At 45.5% G+C, this 13,718-nt stretch overlaps 1 protein-coding gene across 4 annotated transcripts; it reads right to left on the reverse strand.

Annotated features, from left to right (window-relative positions):
* Window positions 1–771: 771 nt before the first annotated feature.
* Window positions 772–11,675, reverse strand: LOC133365810 (zinc finger protein 397-like). Of its 4 annotated transcripts, none has more exons than XM_061588082.1 (5): window positions 11,473–11,675; window positions 8,584–8,670; window positions 7,211–8,210; window positions 6,909–7,017; window positions 772–5,667 (listed from the first exon to the last, which is right to left on the reverse strand). In XM_061588082.1, exons 3-5 carry the CDS (start codon window positions 7,907–7,909, stop codon window positions 4,487–4,489), a joined length of 1,989 nt encoding a protein of 662 aa, XP_061444066.1. In that variant the 5' UTR covers window positions 7,910–8,210; window positions 8,584–8,670; window positions 11,473–11,675; the 3' UTR covers window positions 772–4,486. The 4 variants fall into 4 exon arrangements, with proteins under 4 accessions (XP_061444066.1, XP_061444062.1, XP_061444064.1 ...); XM_061588078.1 differs by having other exon boundaries at window positions 6,909–7,035; XM_061588080.1 differs by having other exon boundaries at window positions 6,909–7,035; window positions 11,452–11,675.
* Window positions 11,676–13,718: the final 2,043 nt, after the last annotated feature.

Genomic DNA, 13,718 nt, shown 5'->3' on the forward strand with positions numbered 1-13,718 from the left:
AAGATCAAGTTCCTTTGACCAGCAACAATGTCCCATCTTGTCTGGGTCCTGCATTGCCTTAGGAAGCATGCAAGCCTTACTACATTGCTAGAGGAATCCTCCTGTGAGATGAGGATCCCATGCCTGCTTATTGCCTATTATCAGTAGCTGGCAGGATGAGTTAAAGAGTGGAAGATAGGGGATTCCTCTGCCACCAATGGCTTGGAGCAGCCTTTCCCCACCTTTGGGTCCCCAGATGTTGCTGGACTATGATTCCCATCATTCCTGACCATTGGCCATGCTGGCTGGGGTTGATGGGAATTGTAGTTGAACAACTTCTGGGGACCGAAAGGTAGGGAAAGGCTGGAGTATGGTGTATAGCTTTCTATTATTAAGATTATAATTCCACTAAAGAAAAGTTTGAAAGCAAAATTCAAAAATAACCCACTTGTTTCATTAATTTTAAACAGGCAACAAGAAAAGGCGCATCTAGGTAGCATGGAGGTAATGAACATACTGGTTTTGTGTAGGAATGGGCTGCTTGTTTATATTTGTAGGCTGGCCCCTCTTCCTCACTTTTTTAAAAAAAAGACTCTCAGAGGGACTTACATAGAACATCAAGTGTGGCAACTGAGCTCACACATCAGTTCACATACCATTTGTTGCAAAGTGGTGTTGGGAGGGTTCAATTTGAAGCAGAGGTGTGCAGGAAGAGGGTGCTTTACGCTTCCACTTATAACTCCTTTTCCATCGCAATATCGACCACCCAGCTGGATAGAGCAAGACAACTGATTTCTGTGTAAACCAAACGAGTTTAATCATTGAAATAAAGCCTAAGATCACAACAGACTGTTTAAAAACACAGCACTTATACCAATGGCAATTAACCATGCCCCACAGCGATTCCAAGAATTTGTGGACACTCTGTATGACTCTGCAATTATTTTTCTGCCAAAACCAGCACCCCCTCCTCTTGCCAGTCAGTTTCACCTCTTCTCTTTCTCCTCCTCCAAGCCAGTCATTTTTATTTTAAAGGACCTGATAATTCATAAGTAAAGGGTATTTGTGGAAACAGGGCCAGCGCCAGAGGGCAGCCAACAGACCCCTGAAGGGCCCCTCCTTATGGTTGGTGGCTAGTACTCCCTGCCGCAATGTGCGGCAGTGTTGGCTCCCGACCCTGCTGCAGATCGCAAGGGAGAGCTCCCAGGCACCTTCCCCTCTGCCATGCAGGCCGATGCCCACATGCATGCCCCACCTACCTCTCCCTTGATGTAAATGTGGATTGTGCTGCGGGCGCAAGCCTGCCATCAGCTAAGACGGCAGCTGACATTTCCCTAAGGGGCTAATGCCCCGTCGCAATCTTGGTTGATGGCAGGGATGTGCATGTGTAGTACACATGCATACCATCAACCAAAGACAGCGGCAGATGAATCAGCCCCTTAGGGAAACCTCGGACGCCATCTTGGCTGATGGCATGCATGCACGCATAGCGCAGGCAGCATTCATCAAGGGAAAGGTAGGTAGGTAGAACGTGCGTGTGTGTGCCGGGGCCTGGGGAAGGTTGGGGCCCCAAGGGACCCAGCTGGAAATATCCCAGATTGTGATAATTCAGCCTCCTAAAAAAAATTACAGTGCTGTCACCTAAAAATCTAAAATGTGCATTTTTCCAGTTTGATCTGGAGCTAATGCAAAATTTTAATGCTGGATTCTAGGAAGTAAAGAGTCCAGCCAATGTTAAGCACATTTACAGTACAATCCTATAAATGTCTACTCAGAAATAAATCCAATTGTGCTCAATAGGGCTTATTCACAGGATGTCAATATAGGATTGACACTGTAAAGTCTCACTGCCGTCAAAAAAAGCTATTTCAGCTAAATCCTACCCATACATACTTGGGAATAAATTCCATTGAAAACTGCAGAGTAAATATGCATAGATTGTTTTAAATTTTTTGCTTAGCACTGAGTAGGATTTAAAATGCTTAACTTGAATTGCCTTAGCAAACACAATGCGTCTTGTGACACCTTAAAATACTAAAACAAATTTACTAGAGCATGAGCATATGTCAACAAGAGCCCATGCCAGCATGAATTGGCATGTTCAGCTGACAGGCATATATTGAGCACACATAAAACTGTCACTTCAGACACAAACACAACTCCCCCTTTGCACAGTTGTTGCCTTAGGTCAGGTGTGGGCATGTTACTGAACTACAACTCCCATCAGTCCCAGCAACTACTATTTATTTATTTATTAAATTTATATCCTGCCCTTTCTCCCAGTAGGAGTCCAGGGTGGCAATTACTGGGAATGATGGGAGTTGGAGTTCAGCAAATTACGTGGAACTAAGTTTCCAGTTTACTTCTGAGTAAGCGATTGGGCTGTCCAAATATGTTACAGCCCTCTGGAAGGTATATTTCTTCAAGACGTTCCTTAACTATTTCTGTTCTCACAATGCACAAACTTTTTCAGCGCTCAAGTCAGCAATGGTGCTGAAAACAGGGAACAAGAACTCCAGCTGGGTAACTAAACATTGGCTTTTATTATTATTTACAAACTAAACTTAAAAGCTGCCAATTTAAAACACTTTTGTTCACTTTTGGCAGAGGTACCCATATGCCAGGCCCATTGGGGAGGGAGTGGGAGAGAGTTGGACAGGAAGTACTTTCAATCTGGGTTCTGTTCAGTCGATTTCCCCACTAAATTTTAGAACCAGTTTTCAAATTCTATTTTTTTTAAAAGTGGTTTGCCAATTCAGTGCAAGAGCCAGGGAACTGAACATGCAGACCAGTTTCAGATTGTGCCTAATGCTGCTAATCCAATGAGCCCCATTACCCATATGCATGAGGCATGTGCACACAGCTGGACTTTTAAACAGAATCTCCCAGATATCACCTCTGATGTTGTTTCTGACACTTTCCCTTCTGTTGCAGTATTAGAAAGTTGCCATTATTATTAGTTTTCAAGTGATGCTTAGTGGTGCATGGATGATCTTGGTATACAGATGTCTCAATATGAATCATTTGCCCTGATCCACCAATAGGAATTCAGATATGCAAACAAGGTGCCACATATAGATCTCCCTGTGTTTGCTTGTGTGTGTGTGGGGGGGGGAGTAGGACACCACATCTAGTACATGGGGCTATGCAGTGCTCCTGTCCCACAAATGCACATAGGTCACCTTTGACAATGCTAACAGGTGAAGAGAAATGCATCTGTCACCCAACAGAGTTGACCTTAAATTACCTATTTCATACAGATAAAAGTTGCAGCCCCTTGTCTGATGCTTTTTGTGTGCCCATCACTATATAAAGACATGCCCATTTTAAATACTGGATATGACAATTCCCAAATGGGTTGGGCCATTACCAACTACCTCCATATTGCTTCCTCTGCTCTCTCTCTCTCTCACACACACTCAGGCCAACTCCTACCCTGTGGCTACAATCCTGGACCCCCTTAACTTGGAGTAAGGCCTATGGAACTTAATGGGATGCACTGTCAAGTAGACATGCATCCCATGTACATTCCATCCAAAATAAGATAGATACATATACACAATAACTGCCATATCACTTTGAACTAAAAATGGTCACATGTAACTAACAAAAAGACAAGTCACATTAATGGAAAAAGATTCACCTGCTCCTCGCATATGGAGACTGGACACGTGCAGCTTTGGAAACCATGAACTGCCCAGAAGCAAGAGTCCCTGGGCTTATATATTTATTATTTATTTATGATTTGATTTATATCCCACCCTGCCTCCGGCAAGAGCCCACTCCCCACCCACCCCCAATCAGTAAATGTTCACATTGTCCTGAACCACAATCCATCCCCAGGCTCTCAATGAAAACCAATGGGGAGTACAGATGAGAGGTGATCCTTAGCAGGGCCCCTTGGGCACATCTCAATTTCAACCAGAGCTTGTCAGTAGATGTTCATTACAAGAAGAAATGAAATTTTCTATATGAATTTGGATTGCTTTTTGGACTGCTAAACTCACATGGAACACATGATGACAAAACCATCTTCTGACTTGGAGCATGAGGCTCCTCCTTCCTGAATGTTCAACTGTGTGCCAAGAAACCCAAGATGGAGAACACTTGTGGACACACCCTTAATCTCTATTTTTCACAAAGATCTTACTTAATCAGCAGAGAAACATAATGGCACAGATCAGCCCCAAGGCTCCCATCTTCACTGGAGGCCTCTGCTGCAGCTCCACCCTTGGAACAGTTAGGACAGCACATGGAGCTATCTCCCATTTGCATTATGATCAGAGCCAGTGACTTCTTCTGAACAAACTTCCCACTTGTCTTATCGGCAGAGCCAGCGACTTTCTCTGAACAAGGTTTGCTCTGACTTCTCAGGATAAAATGGGAAGAAAGCAAGGAACTGGGCCTGGAATTCGTTTTCTAGTCACTGTAGGGCAAAGCGATATTTTCCAAATGCCCCAATAATCTGTCACGGTAGCAAAATCACTGGGGGTAAGGATGAGCCAAATTATTCCCACCCTAAATTCTTCCCCAAAAAGTCAATCAAAGTATATTCTTGAGAGGGGTCAGTGTTGGAGGAGGAATGGGACCTACCAGACCAAGATGAAACCTCTTCGCAGCCTCTAGAGTTTCCCTCCCTTAGTAAGGCTGAGAGGGAGTGATGGGTCAGGAGCTGGGAAGAGAAGGCGAGACTGGTACTTTCTAGGTTCCTGATGCATCCTTTTCGTTCTTTTTCTTTATCTGGAATGTCTATCTTGTCTTCAGTCTCACTAACTTTCAGTTGGCTATTTGCCTGTGACTCTGTGGATAAAGGCTTGCTGTTTTCTGCAGCCTTTTCTTTTGTGTGGATTCTCTGATGTGTTACCAAGGCACTCTTCTGCCTAAATCTTCTTCCGCACTCAAGGCAGCGATACGGCCGCTCCCCGGTGTGGATTCTCCGGTGTATGAGAAGATCGGAGAACCTAGTGAACCTCCTCTCACACTCGTCACAGGGAAACGGCTTCTCTCCTGTGTGGATTTTCTGATGCCTGGTCAGGTCCGATGGATAGCTAAACCTTCTTCCGCACACACCGCAGCAAAATGGCCTTTCTCCAGAATGCGTTCGCTGGTGCGAAATAAGATTGGAGCGCTGAATGAATCGTTTCCCGCATTCGGCACAGGAAAACGGCTTCTCTCCTGTATGGATTCTCTTGTGTATTTTGAGTGTGGAGGAGGAGACAAACCTTTTCCCGCATTCCAGACAGATGTAGGGCTTCTGGCCCGTGTGGATACGTTCATGGACCTTCAGCGCTGACTGGTGGCTGAAGCACTGCTGGCAGTGAGAACAGCGATAGGGCTGCTCTCCCGAGTGGACTCTTTGGTGACTAACCAGAGAAGCTCGCTGGGCAAACGATGCACCACATTCAGTGCACATGTGTGGTTTTTCCCCTGTGTGAACCCTCTGGTGTCTGGTCAGGTGAGACAACTGACTAAATCTTGTTCCGCACTCCATGCAACGAAAGGGCTTTGCGCCTGTGTGGATGTTCTCATGCTTAGCCAGATCAGATGGACGTGCAAAGCATTTTCCACAATCAATACAGATGTGAGATTTCTCCTTCCTGGGAGTCATCCCGGGAGTAGCACATGCTCCCTCTTCCTTGGCCCCTTGATGCTGAAATGGACCACTAGTTCTGTTTGTAAACTTGGCACCTATGAGATTGGGGGGGGGGGCATGGGGAGAAATCGAGAGGCCATCTTAGTGTTGCTCAATGCACAAATGTGACCAACATTATAGATTAAAACAATGTGTGTTTAAGTATGTCATCAGCACTATTCATTCTGCTTCTGGCCAGGACTGTATATATGGTGCAATTCTGTGGAAGTGCAGAAGAAATGCAGAGCATTAGGCAAGTACAGAAGTCAAATTTCCTGACGCTCAGCATTTCATTTTTTGAAAAAAATGTTAAAAGCAAATTTCTAGCCCTTATGACTAAAAGTATGCTTGCAAATGTGGGGACAAAATACATATTTTCCTGCCAACATCTCATCAGCCAGAGTTGGCTGAATATAACTTCTGGTGTCCGTAGGGGTTAGGGCTTCAGTTCCATGCATAGCTCATAGTGGGCTAATTTACATGATTTATAAATACAATACTGATAAACTATTCATGGTGCAAATGTTTGATTGGCCAGTCATAAATTTGTATTGTTTTAGTAGGGCGCACAAACAGCCCAGGGTATGGCACTCTTGCAGAATTAACAGAATCATAGAAAAGACCAAATTAATCATCCAAAGGCCTTCCATCAAAGCTCTCTCCCCTCACCTCTCCACCAACAAAAGCTTAAGTAACCTTGAGGAAAAAATAATCTGAACTAAGGTCATATGACTTGGGCCACTAAGCCAAGCTACACGCTGCAGAGGAAGTCCTAGCCCAAACAAATATTTGAGAGGAAGCCAAAACAATACTTATTTTCCATTAAGCTGACTGTGACTGAGGCTCAAATTGTGCATGATAACTGAGGCATCTCCTTAGAGCAGGGATGGGGAAATGGTGGCCTTCCAGTTTCACTGAACTACAACTCCCGCCAGCTTCAGCCAGTATGGCCAGTGGCCAAGGATGATGGGAGCTAGAGACCAGCAAATTCTGGAGGGCCACAAGTTAGCTGCCCCTGCCACAAGAGCATGCCACAATGAATTTGATGGCCACAACTGAATTTGCAACATCTCAGGAGTCTTTAACCTTTTTACTACAATAGAGTGACAAAGCTATCCCTTCTAGAATGTAGCATTCATGGCAAAATTCTAGAACTTCACACCTCTCCTTTGAATACTTTCCTACTGGTCTAAATTCCTTCTTGAACTATGACACCCAAATTGGGCACGGCCCATAAGCTGTGGCCTTAAGCTCTGCTGAACCAGACTATGAGCAGCTGCACATGTGAAAGCCTTACCCAGCAAGTTGTTTTTCCCGTTATCCTGCTGCCTGGCCTCCGTGGCAAGATGCCCCTGTCTGGCATCAGACGCAGCCCGCTGGCCTTCAGAGAGATTCATGGCTGTCCCCTGAAATGAGCAAGAGCCCTAAAACAACAATGAAAATTAACACTGAAGGCCCTACCTCTGCCCTCCCCCCCCCCCAAAAAAAAATCATGGTTAAAATGGTGCAATAGCAGCGGTTAATGCAAAACCTGGAGGATGAAAGGGCTGCTGAGCAGCAGAGCAGCTGACCCAATTTGCTTGCTTTCGACTCACTCACCTGTGGTTCACTTTGCAAGCTCTCTTGCTGCCGCAGAAGGAAACCTTCTGCCAGGGCTACCGCCTGGGCGCAGGTCTCGGGGCCACGTTCTCGGACCCGGTTCTGGATTTCCTTCGGCAGGACAGTCAAAAACTGCTCCAGGATCAGCAGCTCCAGGATCTGCTCTTTTGTGCGACTCTCCGGTTCCAACCAGCGATGACAGAGTTCCCGTAACCGGCTACAGACCTTGCGAGGCCCCTCGGCCTCCTGGTAGTGGAACTGGCGGAAGCGCTGGCGCTGGGTCTCAGCGACGCTGGAGCTGTCCTGCAGGGCAGTAGCTTTCACCTTCCCGTGGTCCCCTTTGTCTCTGGTATTCAGGCTGCTCAAGGCCTGCTGGGCTTCAGCACTGAGAGAGGGCATGAGGCGGCTCATCCCTTCTCTAGACCACTGGCAGGCACCAACCACACGGTCAAAGGTGGCCAAGGCATCCCATGAAGTCAAGTCTGGCCGCGGTGTTGTTCCCCATCCTGAAGAAGCGTACTGCACTGTTTTCAAGTACTCTTGCCACTGGGCTTCCAAGCGTTGGGGTATCGCTTCCTGGCGTGGTGTTGTCCATCGGGACAGATCCTGGGCACTACTAGACTGGACCAGAAACTTGGCTCTTCCTGATCCCCCAGTTCCTCCTCCTGATTCGGATCCTTTTCGGGCTTGTTCCTCCATTTCCACAAGGTGTGGATCTCAATTTATTTCCTCATAAGGAGGTCCACATCCGCCATCTTGTCTTTCTCAGGTTGGCTGTCTCTCAATGCAGATGCTCAAGCCTGGGCTACCCGTCAAAATTCCGTGTTTTACACCTCAAATCAGGTAAAAGAAAAGTCCACTCTCTAGCTGTAAACAGTATCTCAGGCTACCTCACATCTCCCACCATGTGCATTGGGTAGAGAAGCCCACTCAAGTAACCAAACAGTCATGGCTTTCTGAACCTGGAGCCAACAGGTTTCCCATCCAAACAGCTTTGTTCCTGAGGGAAGACGAAAACAAAGGAAATTAGTCAAAGTCAGATCTGTACGCACCTAAATTAGCACAGTGGAGAGGACAGCCTGGCTGGGATTCCAGAGTTTGTGAGTTCAAATCCCCACTCGTGTCTCCTGGGTGTCAAGGGCCAGCTAAAGATCACCCCCATAGTGAGTGGCTCAGGGGTTACATGCCTTGCCACCTGTGCAGCTGTGGGCAAGCTGCATAGTCCCAAGAAGCCCAGTTGCCCCCCAGCAGGCAGCTGCAGATAAGGAAGGGTCTGGCTTGTGCAGCTATGGCAAGCTGAGCAGGCCCTAGCCAGCTGGGGAGGACTAGCCTCAGAAGGAGGCAATGGTAAACCCCCTCTGAATACCGCTTACCATGAAATCCCTATTCATAGGGTCGCCATAAATCGGGATTGACTTGAAGGCAGTCCATTTCCATTTTTCAAACTAAAATGGCTCCAACTATATTAAGAAACAAAGTATGTAGCAAAAAGGGAGAGATGGTGTTAGTAATTTCAGCTAAAAACGCAGGAAACAGAGTTTAGATGGGCAAGGGGGAGAACATTTCCCCACAACATAGTGATTTTCAAACATTTTAACTTCAGGCAACTGATCCCACACTGATTTGTCTGCTGGGGATTCTGAAGCACATTTTTGGGTGCACAAAACAGTTCAGACAGCTGCAGCAATGCCTATGGGGCTCCTCATTGCCCAGGCATGAATTTATACCCAATAACAGAATCAACAATCTCCAGCTCTGGACTTTGCAAGAGGTTAATTCATGGTGGTGAGCCAGCTGCCTTTTAAGGAGGCTTGTCCGCCATTACTGATCTCAGAGAGAAACCCGCAAGAAGCTCCCAAGAATCCCTAGGATTCCCTGGAACCTTTGAAAGCCACTTGATTTGGCTGGAAATTATGCAATCTTGATTCCCCTTCTACCCACAGTCCCTCAAAAACCAAATGTACATATAATGTACCTCTTAACAGAGATCCTTTTTGCTTTTAATATTAAGCCTCTTTAAAAAAAACAAATCATATATTTAAAGCTCTCTTTTTTATTTTCTTAAAAACATTGTTAGCCATATTTGGAGCCTGAACTGGACCGAAGGGATCTGGAAAGTGCTGCACAGTTTGACCAGCTCTTCTGAAAGAACAGTTATAATTGCAAATATAAGATGCAAGCGGGGGGGGGGGGGGAGAGCGAAGAGAACTCCAACAAAATTCTTAACCATGTCCCACTATCTTATACTACAAGCAAAGAGGGGCATTGGAAATATTAGGGAGGGGAGCGTGCAGGGTATTTTAGGGCATTTTTGTACTAACCCTTTATTTGAAACCACGGCCTCAGAAGATGGCTGGCTGGTGCAGGGAGGAAAAAGACAGCCTCTCTGGAAAGAAAACTGAGATATGCTTGTGCGGGGTCTAGGCAGGGATAAGCCAAGCCCTTAATCGGCTCAGGAGTTAAACACATTCTGCAGAGAATCGGCATCCACAGGGCTTGCTTGCCCTTCCCCCACAACTCTTGACTCTCTGGGGGTCTCCTAATCCCTCACCCCTTAAATCCTCAGATGCTAACAGAATGGAAAGGCTAGATAAACTCAGACTTTAGCAGGAGCTGTACCTCCATGCTATTTGAGAGGCACTCTCTCTCTCTCTCTCTCTCTCTCTGCCTTCATCTACTTACCTTGGATAGCTTGGCAAGAAGGTGCAAGTGAAACTGCACTGAAGAACCAAAACCAAGGTGGAATGAAAAAATTAGCAAGAAAGAGAATCTTTAGGAGTGCTGTAACTTCCTTATTTATGTTACATGTACAAAATCCACCTCGATTAAGCCATACCTCATCCTTTCCCTTGCTCACAATCATTAACTTGGATTAAAATCCTCCCTTCATTCCATCATCTTACATTGGAAAGATGGCAGCATTCCAGTCCTTTTCACCCCTCTGCAACCACCCTGACTGTTAACACATACCAGGACACACTCTCTCAAAAGGAGTTAGAGAGTTCTGCCTCCAAGTTTTCCCACATCCCACCTCAACATGTTTTTCTTGGGGTAGGGGATAATCCAGAATCATCACCCTCAACACCCCCACCCCTCTGCCCTAATCCTCTGGTGCCACACCCGCTAAATCACACCTTTGTGGTCTCTAGATTAATCTGAATGAAATGCTGTCACTCCTTTGCTCCATACAGAAATGTAGATAAGGAATCTCCACATTGCCCATAAGCATGGATGGAAGGGGTGGTACAAAAAGGCACTTTTCAACTATTTCTGTTATGAGTAGAATAAGTTAGCTGAAGGGTGTTGAGAGGTAAGAAATCTGAAAAAAGAGTCACCTCCCCACCCGCATCAAGTCCTATGGAGGGATGTAAAGGCTCCCTACAAACCTCTCCAAAACTGGAACCTGGCTCCATCTTTTGCAGCTGCAAGCAAGGGGATTTAGAAGAGAAGAACAGTAAATAAAAGGGAGAGGTAGAAGGGTAGAGATGGAACAATGTTACTTCTGAGTTCTGGGTCCAAATCCAGACTCAGAATCCCCATGTGGGCCTGGGCGAGTCACAGGCTTGCCTCTTCTGACAAGATTCAAGCACTACTTCACTTATTTGACTGTGAACATGGATGGCATCAGATGTAGGAGGCAGAGTATCTGCCTTGAGCAAGGAGAATCAGTTCAGATTCCTTTTCAGTCAAGAAATCCCCAAGGTCAGTGGCTCCCACACCTTTTACCCTCACAGACCACTTGGCAGTTGCTGGTGGTTTTGGTAGACCACTTAATACTTTTTCTGCCTGTTGTAGCAATTGTAATGGGCTGTGCTAAAAGCTATATGATTTTTAATTGTATTCTTATAGACACACCATGGACCACCTGAATGAAGCTCATGGACCACTGATGGTCTTTGGACCACAGTTTGGGAACCTCTGTTTTACGTGTCCTTAGGTCAATTGCCAAGTCTCTGACCTACCTCACAGGGTTATTGTGAGGGTCAAAAGAATTCCTACGACTGTATATCCTGCCCTGAGTGCCTTGGATACACATTACTACAAGTACAGACTGATTATCAACCGGTAGACAGGTACAGATGTAAGAAAATAACTGATTGTATCATCATCTTACCCATTCTATACTGTATGTATAGAAATAATTACAAATCTAGAACAACCTCTGAAGACAGCCAGACAGAGGAGGTTGTTTTCTCATTCAGAGTTAACCCTACAGAGACATTTTGGAAACGGACACACACCACACCAAAGCCTCTTCCAACCTGTCTTTGCCTGCAGATGTTTCTGCCCTGGCTCCTTTGCAGCTCGATCTCCCTGTGCTCAGCTTGAATCAAGCGCTCCTCCAATCCTTTCACTCAGAGGTGCTTCTTAGCTGAGCCCCGCGGGACAGAGCCCCACTGTTGAAGATCTACAGCCCTGCAGAGGCAAAGCTCCCCCTTATTAAAATTCAAATCCCAAGTTTTGATCCTGGGAAGAGGAGGAGCGGGAAGGTGCCCTGGCTAATGCATCCCCTCTCTCTAGCCGGGTTTCCTGAGCCTCTCTAGGGCGGAGAGCTCACACTCGATTTAACCCTTGGTGTTTCTCAGACATCAGGAAAGCAGATCAATTAGCTTCCAGGCACTGGCAGGAGAAAATAAAATGAAATAAATAATGCAACTGCTTACTTGCAAGCGAGGCGTGCGAAACAGCCTGTCAGATCAACACTCCACACACCGGGGCGGGGGGCTCGCACCAAATATTATGGAGACTGTTCTCACGTGAGTGATGAGCCGTCGAGTGACGTGAAGTGAATGTGTGAAAACATGCAAAGTGAGCCGTGGCAGCCGCCCCCGCCGCCCTGGCTTGAGAGACATAGCGGGCTGCTTGCATGATGACGGACTACAACTTCTATGATCCCTGACCATTGGCCATGCTGGCTGGGGCTGATGGGAGCCGGGTGTCTAACAACATCAGGAAGATCACAGGTTCCTTATTCCTGCCCTAAAGAAAAGCTCACCCAGTGAGATTCATGGCTATGTGTGGATTTGAACCCTGATGTCCCAGTGTGTAACCGCTACACCACACAGACACTCATTTTTTTCAACTCAGAGTAGTTCCATGGAAATTAATGGACCTAACTTAGCCGTGTACATTAATTTCAACGGGTCTACTCTGGGTAGGACTAGCATGGCACACAACCCTTAAAATTATATAGCCACATCTTCCAGGAAAAAACCACATATCGCTCATTTTCATGTAAGGCTGACACTCCTCCCCCTCTCCAAATAGAATTTTGACTCTAAAAAATACCAGGCAGACATTCAACAGGTGCATTTGTTGGCTGTCTGGCTACCGATCATGTAGTAGTTGCCATGGGTGCAGAACACCAGTCAAGGAAGGAAGTGGTAACTTTTGTTTCATACCATAGCTGACTTCGTGTGTGCAGATCCAACACTGCAGAGTAAGTACACTCAGGCTGAAATCCTAAACACACTTACTAGACTCAAGTGTAAGTCCCATTGAACTCAGAAGGGTTTACTTCTGAGTAAGCATGCTTAGGTTTCCATGGTCAGACACACACAAGGAAGGAAGACTTTAAAAACACCATAACCCTCCAAATACGAAAATGCATCTTAATAAAATAATGGTCTTGTATCCCCCCCTTTTCTATTTCTTCCTTTTGTAGATTGAGTGATGGGGGCAGGCGAGGAGTTTGGGTAGGGAGTGAATGGGAAGAGGGGTCTTGGAAAATTATAGCAGAAGAAGGCACTTCTGTCTGGTTCATTAGTTGTTGACAATTCAATAAAAAGAAAAATAGTTATAGAAACAAATAAATTGACCAGTTTTGTATTTTGTTTATTAAAACCCCATTACTTACTAATAATATTTCATTTTTATTGGGTTAGTTGTTCTTTAGTCATGGCTAACTTTTTGGATCGATTTCGGTGGGACCTACTAACATGGCTTGGGTCCAACCTGTTGAGATTGTATTGAAAACATAAGATCCCTGGTGAATCATGCCAAAGGTCCATCCAGTCTAGCATCCTGTTTGCCACAGTATCCAGTCAGACACTGCCTCTAGCAATTGGCATTCTGATATCTGTGATCTGTGAACATGGAGGTTCCACTCAGGTATCAGGCCTGAGAGTCACTGATAGACAAAGCCCCCATGGATTTCGTTTAAACCTTTTATAAAAACATCTCCACTTGTGGCCATCACTACATTTTGTGGCAGTGAATTCCATAAATTACTTTTCTGTGACCTGAATCTACCACTCATCCATTTCTTTGGGTAACCCCTACGTTCTAATATTATGAGAGAGGAAGAAAAACCATTTAAATCCATTTTCTTCACACCACATATTTCAAAAATCTCTGTTGTGTCTCCTTCACCACCTTTTTATTTTAAAAAGTAATTGTTATGGTTTCATAATTATAAGACACATCCTTTTTCTAATTAAAAAGCCCTTTAAGCTTAAACTTCCTCTTATTGGGAAGATACTCTCATTCCCTGGTCATTTTGATTGCC

This window comes from Rhineura floridana, chromosome 11 (assembly GCF_030035675.1).
Source record: "Rhineura floridana isolate rRhiFlo1 chromosome 11, rRhiFlo1.hap2, whole genome shotgun sequence".
Lineage (NCBI taxonomy): Eukaryota > Metazoa > Chordata > Lepidosauria > Squamata > Rhineuridae > Rhineura > Rhineura floridana.

Bases quoted from the DNA above. Each gene is read 5' to 3' on its own strand.
- LOC133365810 (XM_061588078.1), bottom strand. From the start codon at position 7,909: ATGGAGGAACAAGCCCGAAAAGGATCCGAATCAGGAGGAGGAACTGGG. The intron at 7,036-7,210 runs GTGAGTGAGTCG...TTGTTGTTTTAG, and splicing joins GCTTGCAAAGTGAACCACAG to GGCTCTTGCTCATTTCAGGG. The intron at 5,668-6,908 runs GTAAGGCTTTCA...CCAATCTCATAG, and splicing joins CGGGAAAAACAACTTGCTGG to GTGCCAAGTTTACAAACAGA.